Source organism: Dromiciops gliroides, chromosome 5 (genome assembly GCF_019393635.1).
Source record: "Dromiciops gliroides isolate mDroGli1 chromosome 5, mDroGli1.pri, whole genome shotgun sequence".
Taxonomy (NCBI): Eukaryota; Metazoa; Chordata; class Mammalia; order Microbiotheria; family Microbiotheriidae; genus Dromiciops; species Dromiciops gliroides.
In genome coordinates, this window is record NC_057865.1 from 164,824,242 (window position 1) to 164,838,807 (window position 14,566).

Consider the following 14,566-nt stretch of genomic DNA (forward strand, 5'->3'; position numbering starts at 1 on the left):
TCAGGCTTCAATAAGTTAAAAGTCTAAAAAGCAACAAATCTACAATCAGATCTCAAATAGCTGAACCTCACTGAGCCAGACCAAGAATTAATGAGATATGTTAATGGAACGTAAATAGTAACTGTCATTATTACCGTTTCTGTATTTCTTCTGTTTTCTTTTTCCTCATTTCCAACATTTGTTGCTTCTGTTGTTTCAGCAAAGCCGATGCAGGGATAGATTGGATGGGAGGACAAGGGTTTCCCAGAGCTCCTAAAACATAAACCCTCAATTAAGGTTCATTCCAAGAGTCTATCTTAGAACATACCAAAGGATAAAAGCTGATATGCCTTTAAAACATCTCTCACATCTGACCCTTCTGTCCCCTTACATTTTTACCAGATCTCTATCTCGTGCCATGTCACTCCTGAGCTTACGTCCTGAATCATCGATTTTCTACAGGACATTTCAAACAGGATGTCCTTGAGAGATGTTAATAATAACAATAATGATGATGATCATAGCTAGCATTTATATAGGACCCATTATGTGCCAGGCAATGTGCTAAGTGCTCTATAAATACTACCTCATTCGATCCTCACAACAACCCTGTGGGGTAGGCTCTATTATCCCCATTCCACAACTCAAGAAACAGAAGCAAACAGAGTTTAACCAACTTGCCCAAGGTCACAAAGCTAGTAAATGTCTGAGCCCACATCTGAACTCAGGGCTTCCTGACTCCAGGCCTATGCTCTGTCCACAGCACCACCTATATTCAACTCAATGTAACTAAAACTGAAGTCATTCTCCCCTAAACCTTCTTCTCTTCCAGACTTCCCTATTTCTGTGGAAGGCACCGCATCCTTCCAGTGCCTCGGGTTTCTAATCTCAGTATCATTATCCTGGCTTCCTCCACCTCTCTCACACTACATATCCAATCAGTTGACAGATCTTGCTACTTCTCCCTTCCCAGGATCTCTTGCATCTGATCCCTTCTCTCCTCTCATGGCTGCCACCTTAAGCCCTTCTCATTCTTCACCTAGATTACTGCAGCACCTCCTAATTGGTCTCAGTGCCTCAAGGAGCCACTCTAGTGTGGCCTACACACGACTGCCAAAGTAATTTTCTTTCAGTGCAAGTCTGACCAAGTGATTCCCCTACTCAACCAGCTCTCGGGGTTTTCTAGAAGAGGGTGCAGGGCTTCTCTGCCCCTGAAGCTCTTTGACATTTGGCCCTGTCCTAGTTGTCCAGTTTCTGTGGCTTTTAATCACTCCTCCTCTTACACGGAGATTCTGGAAAACTGACCTCTCCATTCTTCCCACTCAACATTTCATCTTACATCTTGGTGCCTTTGCCTCATTCATCTCCATGTTTGGAACACACTGCCTCCTTACATCTGCCCAAGAGTCTGTCTCCCTTCAAGATGCAACTTAGGCATGATCTTCAACACGAAGCAGTGCTCTCCAACTGCATATATCCTCCTTCTGGAACTACCTTATAATTAATTACTTTGTATTTACCTACTTTGTATATATTTCTGTTTATTAACTTTATATTTATGTGGTATACATTTTAGCATTTGCTTATTATCTCCCCTTTCAGAACGTAAGCTCATCCTGAGTATGTATTATTTTATTCTCTATATTAGCATCTAGCATAATGCCTGGCACATAGTAGGCATTTAATAAATACTTGTAGATTAAGGTACCTGGTGATTTGGATTTGGCCAAATGTTTTTTTAGGTTTCTTGCTCCAACTGTAGGCAAATCCATTAACTGTTTAAATTCCTCAGAACATGACGGATTCTTCTGTGGGAGACCTGTAAGATATACCCCCAAAAAAAATTCAGATAAAAGTTCAAAACCTGAAGATGGTTTGAAACTATAGGTTCATTACTTTTTCTTTTAATTTGGCATGCATAGTTCAGGCCTAAGAAAAGAAGGAGGAACACTGAGAGAAAGACATTCAACTCCATACCATCTGAGCAGGAGGGTAGGCTACCTTCACTTAGGTGAGAAAATAATTATTAATAATGGATTTCTAAGAAAGATCAAGACATTAGCTTAGTTGCTCTCTCTCTCCCCCTTGCCCCAGAAAGCCCTTCCTTACATGAGCTCAGATGAACAAAAAGAATGCAGATCGATTCTTTTGTTTAGCTAGGGGAAGAAGCCACCTAGACATGGAATTTGCCTTCTCTAGACCTCCCCCACCCCAGTTATGTCAATCAATGGCTATGACCAGTTAGCTTAGATCAATGTATGGGCACCCACCTCTATCTAAAGGGGATAAAATCCCTAGGGACACCAAGGTCAGTCTTTTTTGCCTCTCTTTTGCTCTCCTCTCACCCTCTAGCTTAGGGGTTTGTAGGTATGTGAGCCTGAAGGCCTAAGACTATGAGGAAATCAGGGAGACAGTAAAGTCAATACTTTACTCATATGTAATATTAATTAAAAATAAATGCTTACTGACAAAATGGGTGCAATAGCCATTAATATACAAGTAGCAAATAATTTAAAAAAGTATAGCCTATGGGGGCAGCTGGGTGGCACAGTGGATGGAGCGCCGGCCCTGGGGTCAGGAGTACCTGAGTTCAGATCCGGCCTCAGACACTTAACACTTGCTGGCTGTGTGACCCTGGCCAAGTCACTTAACCCCAGTTGCCTCGGTTTAAAAAAAAAAAGTATAGCCTAGCACAATAGGTAAGTTATTCTCCGCATGAGTCCATTCATTCACTAGTGTTTGCCATTAATTTATATTTACTAAGCCTCTTCTATGCCAAGTACTGCTGACTTCTTGCCAGTGAGGCAATGAGCTCCTACATAGAGATAACTGATTACATTTAAGATAACAATACATGCCCATTCCATCACTTGGGGAATGGCCAAACAAGCTATGGTATATAAATGGTATATATTGTGCTATAAGAGATGATGAACAGGTAGACTGTCTTACACTGCATATGACTTCAGAAAAACCTGGAAAGACTTACATGAACAGATGCTGAATGAAGTGAGCAGAACCAGAACATTGTACATAGTAACAGCAACATTTTGTGATGATCAATTGTGATAGCAATACAATGATCCAAAACAATTCCAAAAGACTCATGATGGAAAATGTTCTCCACATTCAGAGAAAGAACAACGGAGTCTGAATGCAGCTTGAGGCAGACTCTTTTCACTTGTTTTTTCTTTCTTGTGGTGTTTCTCTTTTGTTCTAATTTTTCTTTCACAATATAACTAATGTGGAAATATGTTTAACATGATCGTACTGTATAACCTATATCAGATTGCTTGCTGTTTTGGGTAGGGGGGAGGGAAAGAGGGGAGAAAAATTTGGAACTCAAAATCACAAAAATGAATGTTGAAAACTATCTTTACATGTAATTGGGGAAAAAAATTAAAGAAAATGCTAAGCAATATATGGGTATTACCATGTATCCAATAGTATGAATTCCATTGTAAAGATGGAGAGATATCTTAAGAGGTCTAGTAGCTTTGAACATGAGATTAGACCATACTGTTTGTATATTTATATGGCCTCCTGCACGCAGCCTGAATGAGGAGTTGGTAACCACTACTACTAACTCCAAATACTGAATGGATGCAGAAAAGTAAGAATGTCATTTTAGAAAGGAGAAGAAAAGTACCCAGTTTCTGTCGAGTTTCTTGGACAATTGCATCAGTGCCTCTTAAAACCAAGTTGGTCAGAGTGGTCTGAATAGTTTTCTTAGGAGCGGCAGTAGCTGCACTGAAATGACAAGAGCAACACAAAAGGAAGTCAGTGAGTGTGGTCAAAGATCCTCTGAATCATTTGGCCAAAATCTCTAATTCTTCCCCTGTTTTCTACATATTCACTCAGGACAGCTGTCTCTTACTTTCATTAGAGCTGGCAGAGAAACCTTAATCAATGGGATATAGGATGTGGAAGTCAAATCCGAGAGCTGGAAGAAAGAGCATTAGGAAATGACTAGGACAACCCTTCTTTTACAGACAATAAATTTAAATCTCAGAGAGGTTAGGCGGCTTGCACAAAGTCACAACCCTAAGGTAATGGGAGCAAGATTCCAACCCTAACTCCAAAAATAGTGGGTGTTTTTCCACTGCATAAAGCTATCCCACAAATTCACAGGATCTTGAATTCCATTGGAACAATCATTCAGCTTCAGTAGAGGCCCAGTTTCCTCATCTGTAAAATAAGGCAGTTGTATTTAGATGACTTGTGAGGGCCCTTCAAGCTCTAGATAAGATCTGAAAAAATAACATCTGAAGATTTGATTGTGAGAATTAAAAACAAAGAAACAAAACTATTGCAAGCTAGCAAAGCTCAGTCATTTGGAAATAAAGAGTAAAAAGGTTGCATTGCTCCTAGTTGTTTGTCCTTCATTCTCAAAGAGGACCATGACAGATGTCATGACTTTTGATGAATTAGATTTTAAGTGAGGGAGGTCACCAACCTCACTCTCTCCTCCAGAGCCATCTGGGTCTGGTGGCAAGATGTATTATTAAGACAACTGGAGATGGCCCTGAATGTTTAAGTCAACTGGGGTTAAGTGACTTGCCCAGGGTCACATAGTTAGTAGGCGTTTGAGGTCACATTTGAACTCAGGTCCTTGCAACTTCAGGACCAATGCCCTATCCACTGTGCTACCTTGCTGCCCTGTGTGTGGCTCCTGGTAAAAAATGCCACTCACAGAGATGTACAGTTACAGACATCTTGTAAAGTCAGTCTTTAAATCCTCAATTCTCCAAGGTCTACTGCATTTAAAGAGCCAAAGGCTTTCTACTTTAACTTCTAGTGAGTTAATTTTCTTGAGCAACAAAGTAATCTAGCCTGGTAAAGTGGTTCAGCAACTGATTCTAACTGTGAGTTCCAAATGTGACTAAATTATCATCACCCCAAACCATCTTTATTAAATACTTACTAGGTGCCAAGCACGGGGCTAAGCACTAGGGATACCAAGAAAAGCAAAAACACACACCGTGCCTTCAAGTAGCTTACATTCTAATGGAAGAGACAATATAAAAACAATTATGTGCACTCAAGATGCATATAATGGACTCTGGCATACTATCCTTACTTCCTTGTGGTCCTTTGCTGGACTATGTGGCACCACCTCCCCCAAACTTTTCCTACTACAATATCTTATCTACCACTTTCTCTTTCTTGTCTCCTTGAGACTTTAACTTATTCTTCGGTTGGGGCTAGATTCTGTTTCTCTTTAAGGGGAACTACACCCCTCTGCCTCCAACTAAATTTGCCTCAGGCACCCCAATTTCTAATTAGGTATCTGATAGCAAGGAAGGAAGATCATATGGGATCATAAGATCATAGGTTTATAGATGGTCCTCAAATCATCTAACCAACCCTCTGCTTTTTACAGATGAGAAAACTGGGGGTGGAGAGACTGTTACTTTCTCAAAACCAGTGACAAAGCTGGAATCTGAATCTAAATTCTCTGTCACCAAATTTATCCTTTTTTTTCTACTATGCCCAGACAGATAGAGGAGTCTGCCACCAAGAAGAATGCTCAGAGAACTGCAGAAACAATGGGCCTTAGCCCAGACAGAAAGAAAAACTATTGAGAATAGCCCTTCAAAAGATAAAGAAACTAGGCTAAGAGTTATTGTCTTTAAAGCCCTCATTGACTCACCTAAGTTACTGTAATAGCCTCCCATTTCACTTACTCCCTAGTTCCAGTGTCGTCTTTCCCTTTTTTACCTTTTAAAAAAATGTTATTGTTTTATTTTGATCATTAACAATAAAAAGTGGGCATTTCCATATGCACAGAAAAACATGAAACCGAGTCTCTCTTTTTAAAAAAAACGTATATAACAAATCTGATATTACTTTCAAAACTCTCCTGCTTGTTTCTGTTTCCTTCTGTTATATACCTTTTAAAAACATTTCAATGGCTCCCCCCCCCATACTATTGCTAACTCTTTAATCCTATTAAAAAGAGTGTCTCATACTTCTAATCCATTCTCTACATAATTGCCAAAATGACATTCCTAAAACAAAAATGGGACCGTGCTATATGCCCCTGCTCAGAAATCTCCAGGGACTTACTCCACCTTCTGTCTAGGAAAAAATACAATGTCTTTAGGTTTGGCATTTAAATTGCTCCACCTCCCTTCTGAGTTTGGTTTAACTGTACTTCCCTTCCCATGCTCTCTGTTCTAGTTCACACTGGTGGGCTGGCTGTTCCCTCTGTAAAACAACTTATCTTCTACCTCCTTCTACAGCTGGGCACAAGGGGGTCCAAGCTACTTGGTGGCTTCCCAAAGCTCAGGCACTGCTGTCTACACGAGGCCTGCCCCGATAGGCCCAACTGTTAGTGCTCATTCCTCTCTCCTGAAATTGCTGTGTATACAAATTGTGCTTACTTGTCTGTGTATAAATTGCATCCCAGCACTAATCTGTAAACTCCCTGAGAGTAAGGGCAGCTGTATTTTCCACTGCGTATCTGCAGGGCCTAGCACAGTGCCCTGTACATTGTACCTGAGGTCTTTGAGTCAAGTACCAGACTGGGAGCACTGTAGAGTGGATAGGCCAGGTACAGGTTTGCTGACTTGAAGGTTTGGTGACTCTCTTCCACAACCTGAAAACTTATCAAAATGGTCCCGAGCACAACTGAAATACGCATTCTTATTCCAAGACAAATATGCGCTCATTGTTAAGGGCAATCTAACACAATAACAGAGAACCTGGGGTGTCTTACACTGAGGCTGCATATGACTCTGAAGAGACTCCTCCATAGTAAAAGCCGTCCCGACACAGTCGTTCTTTCAGGCTAGAGCCTTTGCGAGCGCATTTCTTTGGCACTTTGCCTCCTGAGAAGGAAGACTGCAAATCCGCTCGCCTGGCACTCAGCTTCTTATACTGAGACTGTATATGATACTGACAGTATTCACAGTCATTCTGTAAGAAGAAATAAATATACATAAGGGACTGCACTCCTGTAGCCTACAGGGTAGTGAGATGACAAAGCACTTTGATCAACACTGTTTCTCTTCACTGTCACAACAGAGGCACCATGGGGGAAGGCAGAGAAGCCAGGGATCTATGAGCTGTGTGAGCCTGGGCAAATCACTTAACCTCTGAGTAGCACTAACGGGGGCTGACCTGGATTGGGAGAGGGATTTCCTCCACATGGGAGTTACTTATACCAGTGAATTAAGAGGTCAAGTCCCTACCCCTATTTTCAGAATACCACCGTGCTGCAGACAGGGCAGGGCTTCTGATCCTTATGACAAGTGAAGCCCAAGAGGCTCAGAGGTGAATGATTGGTCAGAGGTCCTCTCAGGAAGCTAATAAGTGGCAGGGTCAGGGCTAGAATCCAAGTCGTGGCTTCATGTTTGGGGTTTTCCCTAAAGTCTCTTGTTGCTGTCCAAAGATGCAGATACTTCATCATTCTGAGGGAATTGAGTGAACCACATGGACTCCACCTTGTGACTCAGTTCTGGAACTAGCTCAGTTCCCTTTCTATTTAGTTATAGGTCTGGTTCAATTTGTCTTGTGAGAAAATGTTATTACATTGTTTGAACCTAGCCCTGCATGGTTAGGAAGCCGGAGCACATACCTAGGTTATGCTGACGAGTGACAAAGGTGGAAGCCAGCAGAAACTCAGTCAGATCTGAAGAATGATGCAAGGAGTTTTCTCACAAGTAAACATCTCAAGCAACCCATGTGTCATCTGAAAACTGGCCCTGTATTGGGCAGTCAGTTACTGTTTCTTTGTTACTTTGATCAAATACAGACATGTGGCAGGGAGTGCGTTAGATAACTCTTTTTCTGATTTCAAGGAATTGCACCTGTTTGCTCTCCTCCTTCCAACTAGGAAAGCCCCTACTCTTTCCTCTAATTAGAAACTAGATTGGGGCAGCTAGGTGGTGCAGTGGATAAAGCACCGGCCCTGGATTCAGGAGTTCCTGAGTTCAAATCTGACCTCAGACACTTGACACTTAGTAGCTGTGTGACTCTGGGCAAGTCACTTAACCCCATTGCCCCGTAAAAAAAAAAAAAAAAAAAAAAGAAAGAAAAAAAAAAGAAACCAGATTGCCTAATTTTGTATGCTGACTTGTACCCTGATAATTGTTTTCTTTTAATTAATTGATCTTATTTGATTTTTTTTTTTTACTTTTAATAAATAAAAATCCGTCCTCCTGTATTTGGGGTCCAGTGCCAAGCTGAGCAAGGCCTGGTCCCAACTTGTTATACAACTGGCGCACATTGCTTAATAAATCAATATGCTTGGAAGCTAGAACCTTTATTTCTTCAGTTATTTCAATCAATCCACACCCCATAATTCTGGCCCCACACACTATCGGCACAATGACAAGTGCCCTTTACATTCCTTTCAAAGAAGTTCACAGAAAGGAAGAAAAGTTTCCCATGTAATCTAGAAAAATCATTGTTCAGTGAAGTTTTTCAAATGGTCATTCATGCCAATTTTTGGAGAAAGGTTAGCCTAGTGGTGCGAGAACCAAAGAGGAAGAAAGCATTATCTTCTTGAATGAATACTGAAGACACAATCACACTGGACTCTTGGTTATTTTAGAACTAAACTTATTGGGGAAATATATCAGGTTCTTGATGTCCTTCATCCAACTATCTGCCTTTGAGCCATCTTGCTGAACGTTAGATCATTGGTCAAAGAATGGGTTAAGTAAAATAAAGAAGGTAGAAAAACCTGGAAACCAGTCATTTATGTTCCTTATGCTCTAGGACTATACAATGAGAAGGGCCAGGCTAAACTATGGCCTAAAACTTGGCTTTTCAGGTTATTAGCAGCTTTCCTGCTTTTCCTGTTCCCTGTTACTTTGGCTGGTTGAATCTAATGAATTTTATGTATAAGGATATTCCTTAAATATTGGTTAACAAAAAATTATGTAATAAGGTAAGATCATCACTTTTTACACTAACAGCACCCAAAAACCATTTGTGACAGACAAAACTCAGTTATCTCATTTGGACCCTTCCTGTTTATAACAAGAAAGACATCAACAAAAGAGACAAACCATTATCTCTGAGGCAGCCATATTTTCCTTCCCTATTAGCAACCCATTTTAACACTGTTAAACAATAAACTAACCAGATTGACGATCTGTGTACAAGGCTCTCCATTCTTTTTCTTTGCTTTGCAGGTTCCCAAGTCAAGAGCTTCACCCATAATTAAGATCTTCTGGGCATGATCAATAGATAAACATACCTGTAGAGATAAGAAGCCCAATTAGGAAGTAAAAATGGGTATTACAAAGGTCAAAGACTGGGGCAAGAAAGGGAGGAGTTTGCAAACAGTTTACAGTCAGTGGAATCACATGAACAGTGGACATGAACTGGTTTCCTAGTTTGGTAAACAAGTCTTATCATATTCAGGCTGCATTTTGACTAGATAGTGAAATGATATAGAGAGCAGTAAAAAATGGACAATTATTAACTGCTGAAAGCCAAGGAGCAAATGAACCTGTTTTCACTCCCAACGGTTATATCTTGTACAGCACTGGGTCAGGGTGAAGAAGCTATTGTGCCTAGACTTGGGTTGATAGAATTGGGTCCCCAAACTTCATGGTTTTTCCCAGGAACAAAATTTACTTTATAAACCATATTTCCTATTCAAACACTAGACAGAGTTTTGTGATGTCAAACTTCCATTTGATAATTTAAATTGATTATTGAAACTAAATGGAGTGTGTATGTGGGGGAAGTATCTCCTTCTTTGAGTTGGAAGTTCAATTCTGTTCTGTTTTTAGAGGTGTATAAGATCAATCAACATGTTGTAAAGAAAGGTATATCTAGATCATTTTAGTGACTTCTCTACATTTTTAGTACTGGATCTCATGTAATCCAATAGTTAAAATGTTCATAGCCGTCAACATGTGGGTGAATCAAATGAAATGTTTTCAATATTACAAAAATTCTCCATTAAGGTGTGCACTCTCTAATTGAGCTTTAATGAAGAATGCTGAAAAATGCAGTTAGTCCGTACAAAAGGTAGTAACAATTTTTATAATAGTTCAGTGCTTTGAAAAAAACCACAGGAACATCTAAAGTAGGCTCTGAGTTTTTTAATGCTCCTCCAAAATCTACATAATGTTAAGGGCCTACAAAATCAGATACCAACATATAGGTAAAGGATCACTAAGTATAAGCAAATGGAATGCTGGGTCGATGAATAAATTCAATGACTCTTGGACTGATTTGAAGAGCTAAATAAAGGAGAAGTTATTATACTATTTAGTGCTAATCTAAAACAAATGCTATTGACAAAATTTGGCTAACTTGAATACATCTTTAGACAAAGAAATCAAAGAAATCCTTCTTACTTCATCTGAACCCTCCTTTGGCTTCATGGGGTTGGCATTAAGCAATCCTATGACAGTGCCTTGCTCAGTCTTCCAGTGTTCTTTGTGGACTTCTCCAAACAAGAACAATGAGACATTCTGATTTAGGTCACGCAGATCATTCAGCCTCCAGATGCTAAAGGTTTTTCCCTGGGGGGAAAAAATTGTTCTTTAATTCTCTTTTTCTAGAAAATTGTATTTAATTTTTTTTTAATCCAGCAAATACCTGCCTTCTCTCCTCCTACTGTCTCCATCAAGAATGAAAACAAAATTCCATGTTGGCCATCTCCAAAACCTTTTTTTCACATACACACATATATGTGTATATATGTACATGTTTCTAGACTGAGCCCTTCATCTCTCCATCAGGGTTGAGTAGCAAGTATCATGATTAGTTCTCTGGAATTGTGGTCGATCATTATGCTGATCAGGATTCCTAATTCTTTCAAAGTTTGTTTTTAGCATACTGTTAGCATTATATAAATTGTTTTCCTAGTTCTGCTCACTTCCTTCTGCATCAGTTCATACAAGTCTTTTTAGGTTTTTCTGAAAGCATTCCCTTCATCATTTCTTACAATCCAATAGCATTTCATCACAGAAATTTATCACAACTTCTCAGCTATTACCCAATGTATGAGCTCTTTGTCATTTTCATTCTTTGCCACCTCAATAGATTGAACCATACTGTTTCTACTTTGTTGTTGTTTTTTTTCTCTTTTTAGAGGTTTTCCCCTTTTGTTCTTTCACATGACTAATGCAGAAATATGTTTAATGTGATTGTACATATATAGCCTATATCAGATTGCTTTATGTCTTGGAGAGGGGAGAAGGAAGAGAGGGTGGGAGAAAAATTTGGAACTAAAAATCTTATGAGAACAAAAAAACAGAAAAAAAAGCAAAAACAAAAAAGAACTGTTGAATCTGAATGCAGATTGAGTCGTACTATTTCTACTTTTTTTTTTGAGCTTTTTTCCTTTTTTGTTGATTCTTCTCTCACAACATGACTAATGTGGAAATGTTTATGTGATTGTACATATATAACCTATATCAGATTGCTTTCTGTCTTGGGGAGGGGGGAGGGAAAAAATTTGGAGCTCAAAATCTTATAAAAACAAATGTTGGGGGAAGCTAGATGGCACAGTGGATAGAGCACCGGCCTTGGAGTCAGGAGTTCCTGAGTTCAAATCCAGCCTCAGACACGTAACACACTTACTAGCTGTGTGACCCTGGGCAAGTCACTTAACCCCAATTGCCTCACTAAAAAAAAAAAAACAAATGTTGAAAACTATCTTTACATGTAACTGGAAAAAATACTATTAATATTGGGGGAGGGGGGGGCAGCTAGGTGGCACAGTGGATAAAGCACCAGCCCTGGATTCAGGAGTACCTGAGTTCAAATCCGGCCTCAGACACTTAACACTTACTAGCTGTGTGACCCTGGGCAAGTCACTTAACCCCAATTGCCTCACTAAAAAAAAAAAAAAGAAGTGATTGGTGGATTCTTTCTATTTCTATTCTGCTTCCTGGTTTTAGACTATCTGGGCAGTTTTCCTTTAAGATTTCTTAAATATGATACCTAGGCTCTTGGTTTGGTCAGTGTTCAGGTAGTCTAGTGATTCTTGAACTTTTTTCCAGATCAATTGATTTTGCTATAAAATACCTTTATTTTCTTCTCTCCCAACCTCCAACATTTCGACTGTTTTGTTTCTTGCTGTGTCATGAAGTTATTGGTTTCTATCTGGTTCATCCTAATTTTGACTTTCAAGGTTTTATACCTCTTGCAGCAAGATGTTAATTATCTTTCTAGTTTTTCTTCTATAGTTCTTATGTCTTTTCCAATTATTTCCTCAAGTGCTCACATTTAATTGATAAAAATCAATCCTTAACTTCCCCATTTCACTCTTTTTCTCTTCTAGGACTTCTAGTTGAGTTTGTGCTCAAGCTGTATTTTGCTTTGACGTTTGCTTATAGATGTGTTGGAATAATTTTCTTCTTCTACATTTGTGTCTTGAGCATCCCTGTCACCACAGTATCTTTTTAGTGTGAGATTCTTTTCTTGTTTGCTTATTCTTTGGCCTACGTCTTGATTTTAGTCTAAATGTTAGAGTAGGCTTCTGCACACTTCTGGAAGGAAGGTCTGGTCCTATTGTTACTTTCTTAGGAGTACTGAATACTGTGTTATTTCAAGATCTCAACTACAGCTCAAACTGGAGAAAAGCTTTTGGTGTTTTCAAAGTAGTCCAGTCTAGGGGCAGCTAGATGGCACAGTGGATAAAGCACCAGCCCTGGATTCAGGAGTACCTGAGTTCAAATCTGGCCTCAGACACTTGACACTTGCTAGCTGTATGACCCTGGGCAACTCACTTAACCCCCATTGCCCCACAAAAAAACCAAAAAAACAAACAAAGTAGTCCAGTCTAGGGCAAAGTCTGATCATTATCTTGTCCCTGTCCCCTGCCACAGCCCTGCAAATTCACCTGAGTTTGGGCATGAGCAAGAGTAAAATGCTGCTGAACTCCATAATTATTAGCCCATGGGGAAGCTCTGCTGGTTTAGTGATAGAGCTATAGGCTCCTTGTGATCTGAGATTCCTCTGCAGACTGGTCTAGAAGCTGGAATGGAGACCTTATTCTGCTCCTTCGATGTGAGTCATGTCACTGTGGCTTACCTCTGAACTTCCTCTTTCCTTGGTACATACCCTAAGGCTGTGACTTCTCTTTACCCCTTTCTCAGGCCATAGGTGATAAAGCTGCCAGTTGGGCTCTCTCCCCATCACAGTGCCCCTATATGGGTCTGGGATTTTAGGTCTATAGAGGATGGAGGGCTTGTGGCACCGCTTCCTTCTACTCTGCCATCTTCTGTTCTTAAATTCTCAAGCCAAAAAATTATACACGATCTGCATGACTCTACAAGACCGTACTGAACTCTTCTGTCGACTGAAGTTTTCAAAATCAGGAAATAAATATTGTATGTAAAATACACTGTCAATACAATTACTAGAAGTTACTGCCCAAGGGTTTGATATTACTTTTCCCATTTAAAAAGTATAGGAAATTATGTAGAAAGCTGAAATAATTTGATTAAGTAACACAGTAAGCTCATAGCAAAGAAGCCCAGGTTTCTAATTCCAGGCTTGTATTTTCATGCTTAGATTAGCACTGTCTGGTGAGATATAAGCATTACTAAAATGAAAAGCAGTTTACAGAATGATCTTATCAACTTATCTTAAAATAGGAAGATGTTATTAGATTGGTTTATACAATAAATATTATATTTATCACAGATCAATAATATCCATTAAAGGAACGAATGGGTCATTGCAATGATATCAAAGAACAAAAGCATTAAATGGGACTGGCTTAGTTTGGCTGTAAAGTTTCAAAGCATTTATCATGTACCTGAAGAACCATAATTTAAATGTTTTAAAGATCATATTTAGTATTTTACTTTGCCCCTGAAGTACTTTGATAGGCTATTTCTTCTCAAAGAACCTGAACTGTAAATCAGATTATTCTTAGGAACAAGACCATTTGCTGATGGTCACAGGTCCAGAATAAACTCGGTGATCATGACCTAGTCACAATAAACTGTGGCTTCTATAACGTTGCTGTTTATTATTCCACGGATTTCTACAATTGCTCAGAAAAACTCACAGCATACCTCACATCTATTTCTATCACCCGTACAACATCCCTGGGAAAGCCTGACTTTCCCAGTAGAAAAATTAAAGCACAGAAGAACCAAGAGTGTCAGGGCTAGGTTAGATTTCAGCAGTCTTTCACCTTAAAAACCAATGCTTTAGGGGGCGGCTAGGTGGCGCAGTGGATAAAACACAGGCCCTCGATTCAGGAGTTCCTAAGTTCAAATCTGGCCTCAGACACTTGACACTTATTAGCTGTGTGACCTTGGGCAAGTCACTTAACCCCCACTGCCCTGCAAAAAACAAAACAAAAACAAAAACAAAAACAAAAAAACCAATGCTTTCAGGGCAGCTAGGTGGCGTAGTGGATAAAACACTGGCCCTGGATTCAGGAGGACCTGAGTTCAAATCTGACTTCAGACACTTGACCCTTACTAGCTGTGTGACCCTGGGCAAGTCACTTAACCCTCACTGCCCCGCAAAAAAAAACAAAACAAAACCCAATGCTTTCATAAAGAAACATGCAGCTTAGACGAGACTAAATATTACATGGAAATAAATAACAGCTGATGAAAGCAACAAACATTAAAACTGAGGAATATTA

At 39.6% G+C, this 14,566-nt stretch overlaps 1 protein-coding gene across 1 annotated transcript in view; it reads right to left on the reverse strand.

Annotated features, from left to right (window-relative positions):
* Nucleotides 1–14,566, reverse strand: part of MCM10 (minichromosome maintenance 10 replication initiation factor) — a 49,212-nt gene that overhangs the window by 20,277 nt on the left and 14,369 nt on the right. The window contains exons 8-13 of the mRNA XM_043967303.1: nucleotides 10,305–10,472; nucleotides 9,074–9,190; nucleotides 6,701–6,900; nucleotides 3,629–3,729; nucleotides 1,688–1,798; nucleotides 135–252 (exon numbers count right to left, since the gene is read on the reverse strand). Of these exons, the coding sequence (XP_043823238.1) occupies nucleotides 135–252; nucleotides 1,688–1,798; nucleotides 3,629–3,729; nucleotides 6,701–6,900; nucleotides 9,074–9,190; nucleotides 10,305–10,472 (815 nt within the window). The remainder of the gene's footprint in view (nucleotides 1–134; nucleotides 253–1,687; nucleotides 1,799–3,628; nucleotides 3,730–6,700; nucleotides 6,901–9,073; nucleotides 9,191–10,304; nucleotides 10,473–14,566) is intronic.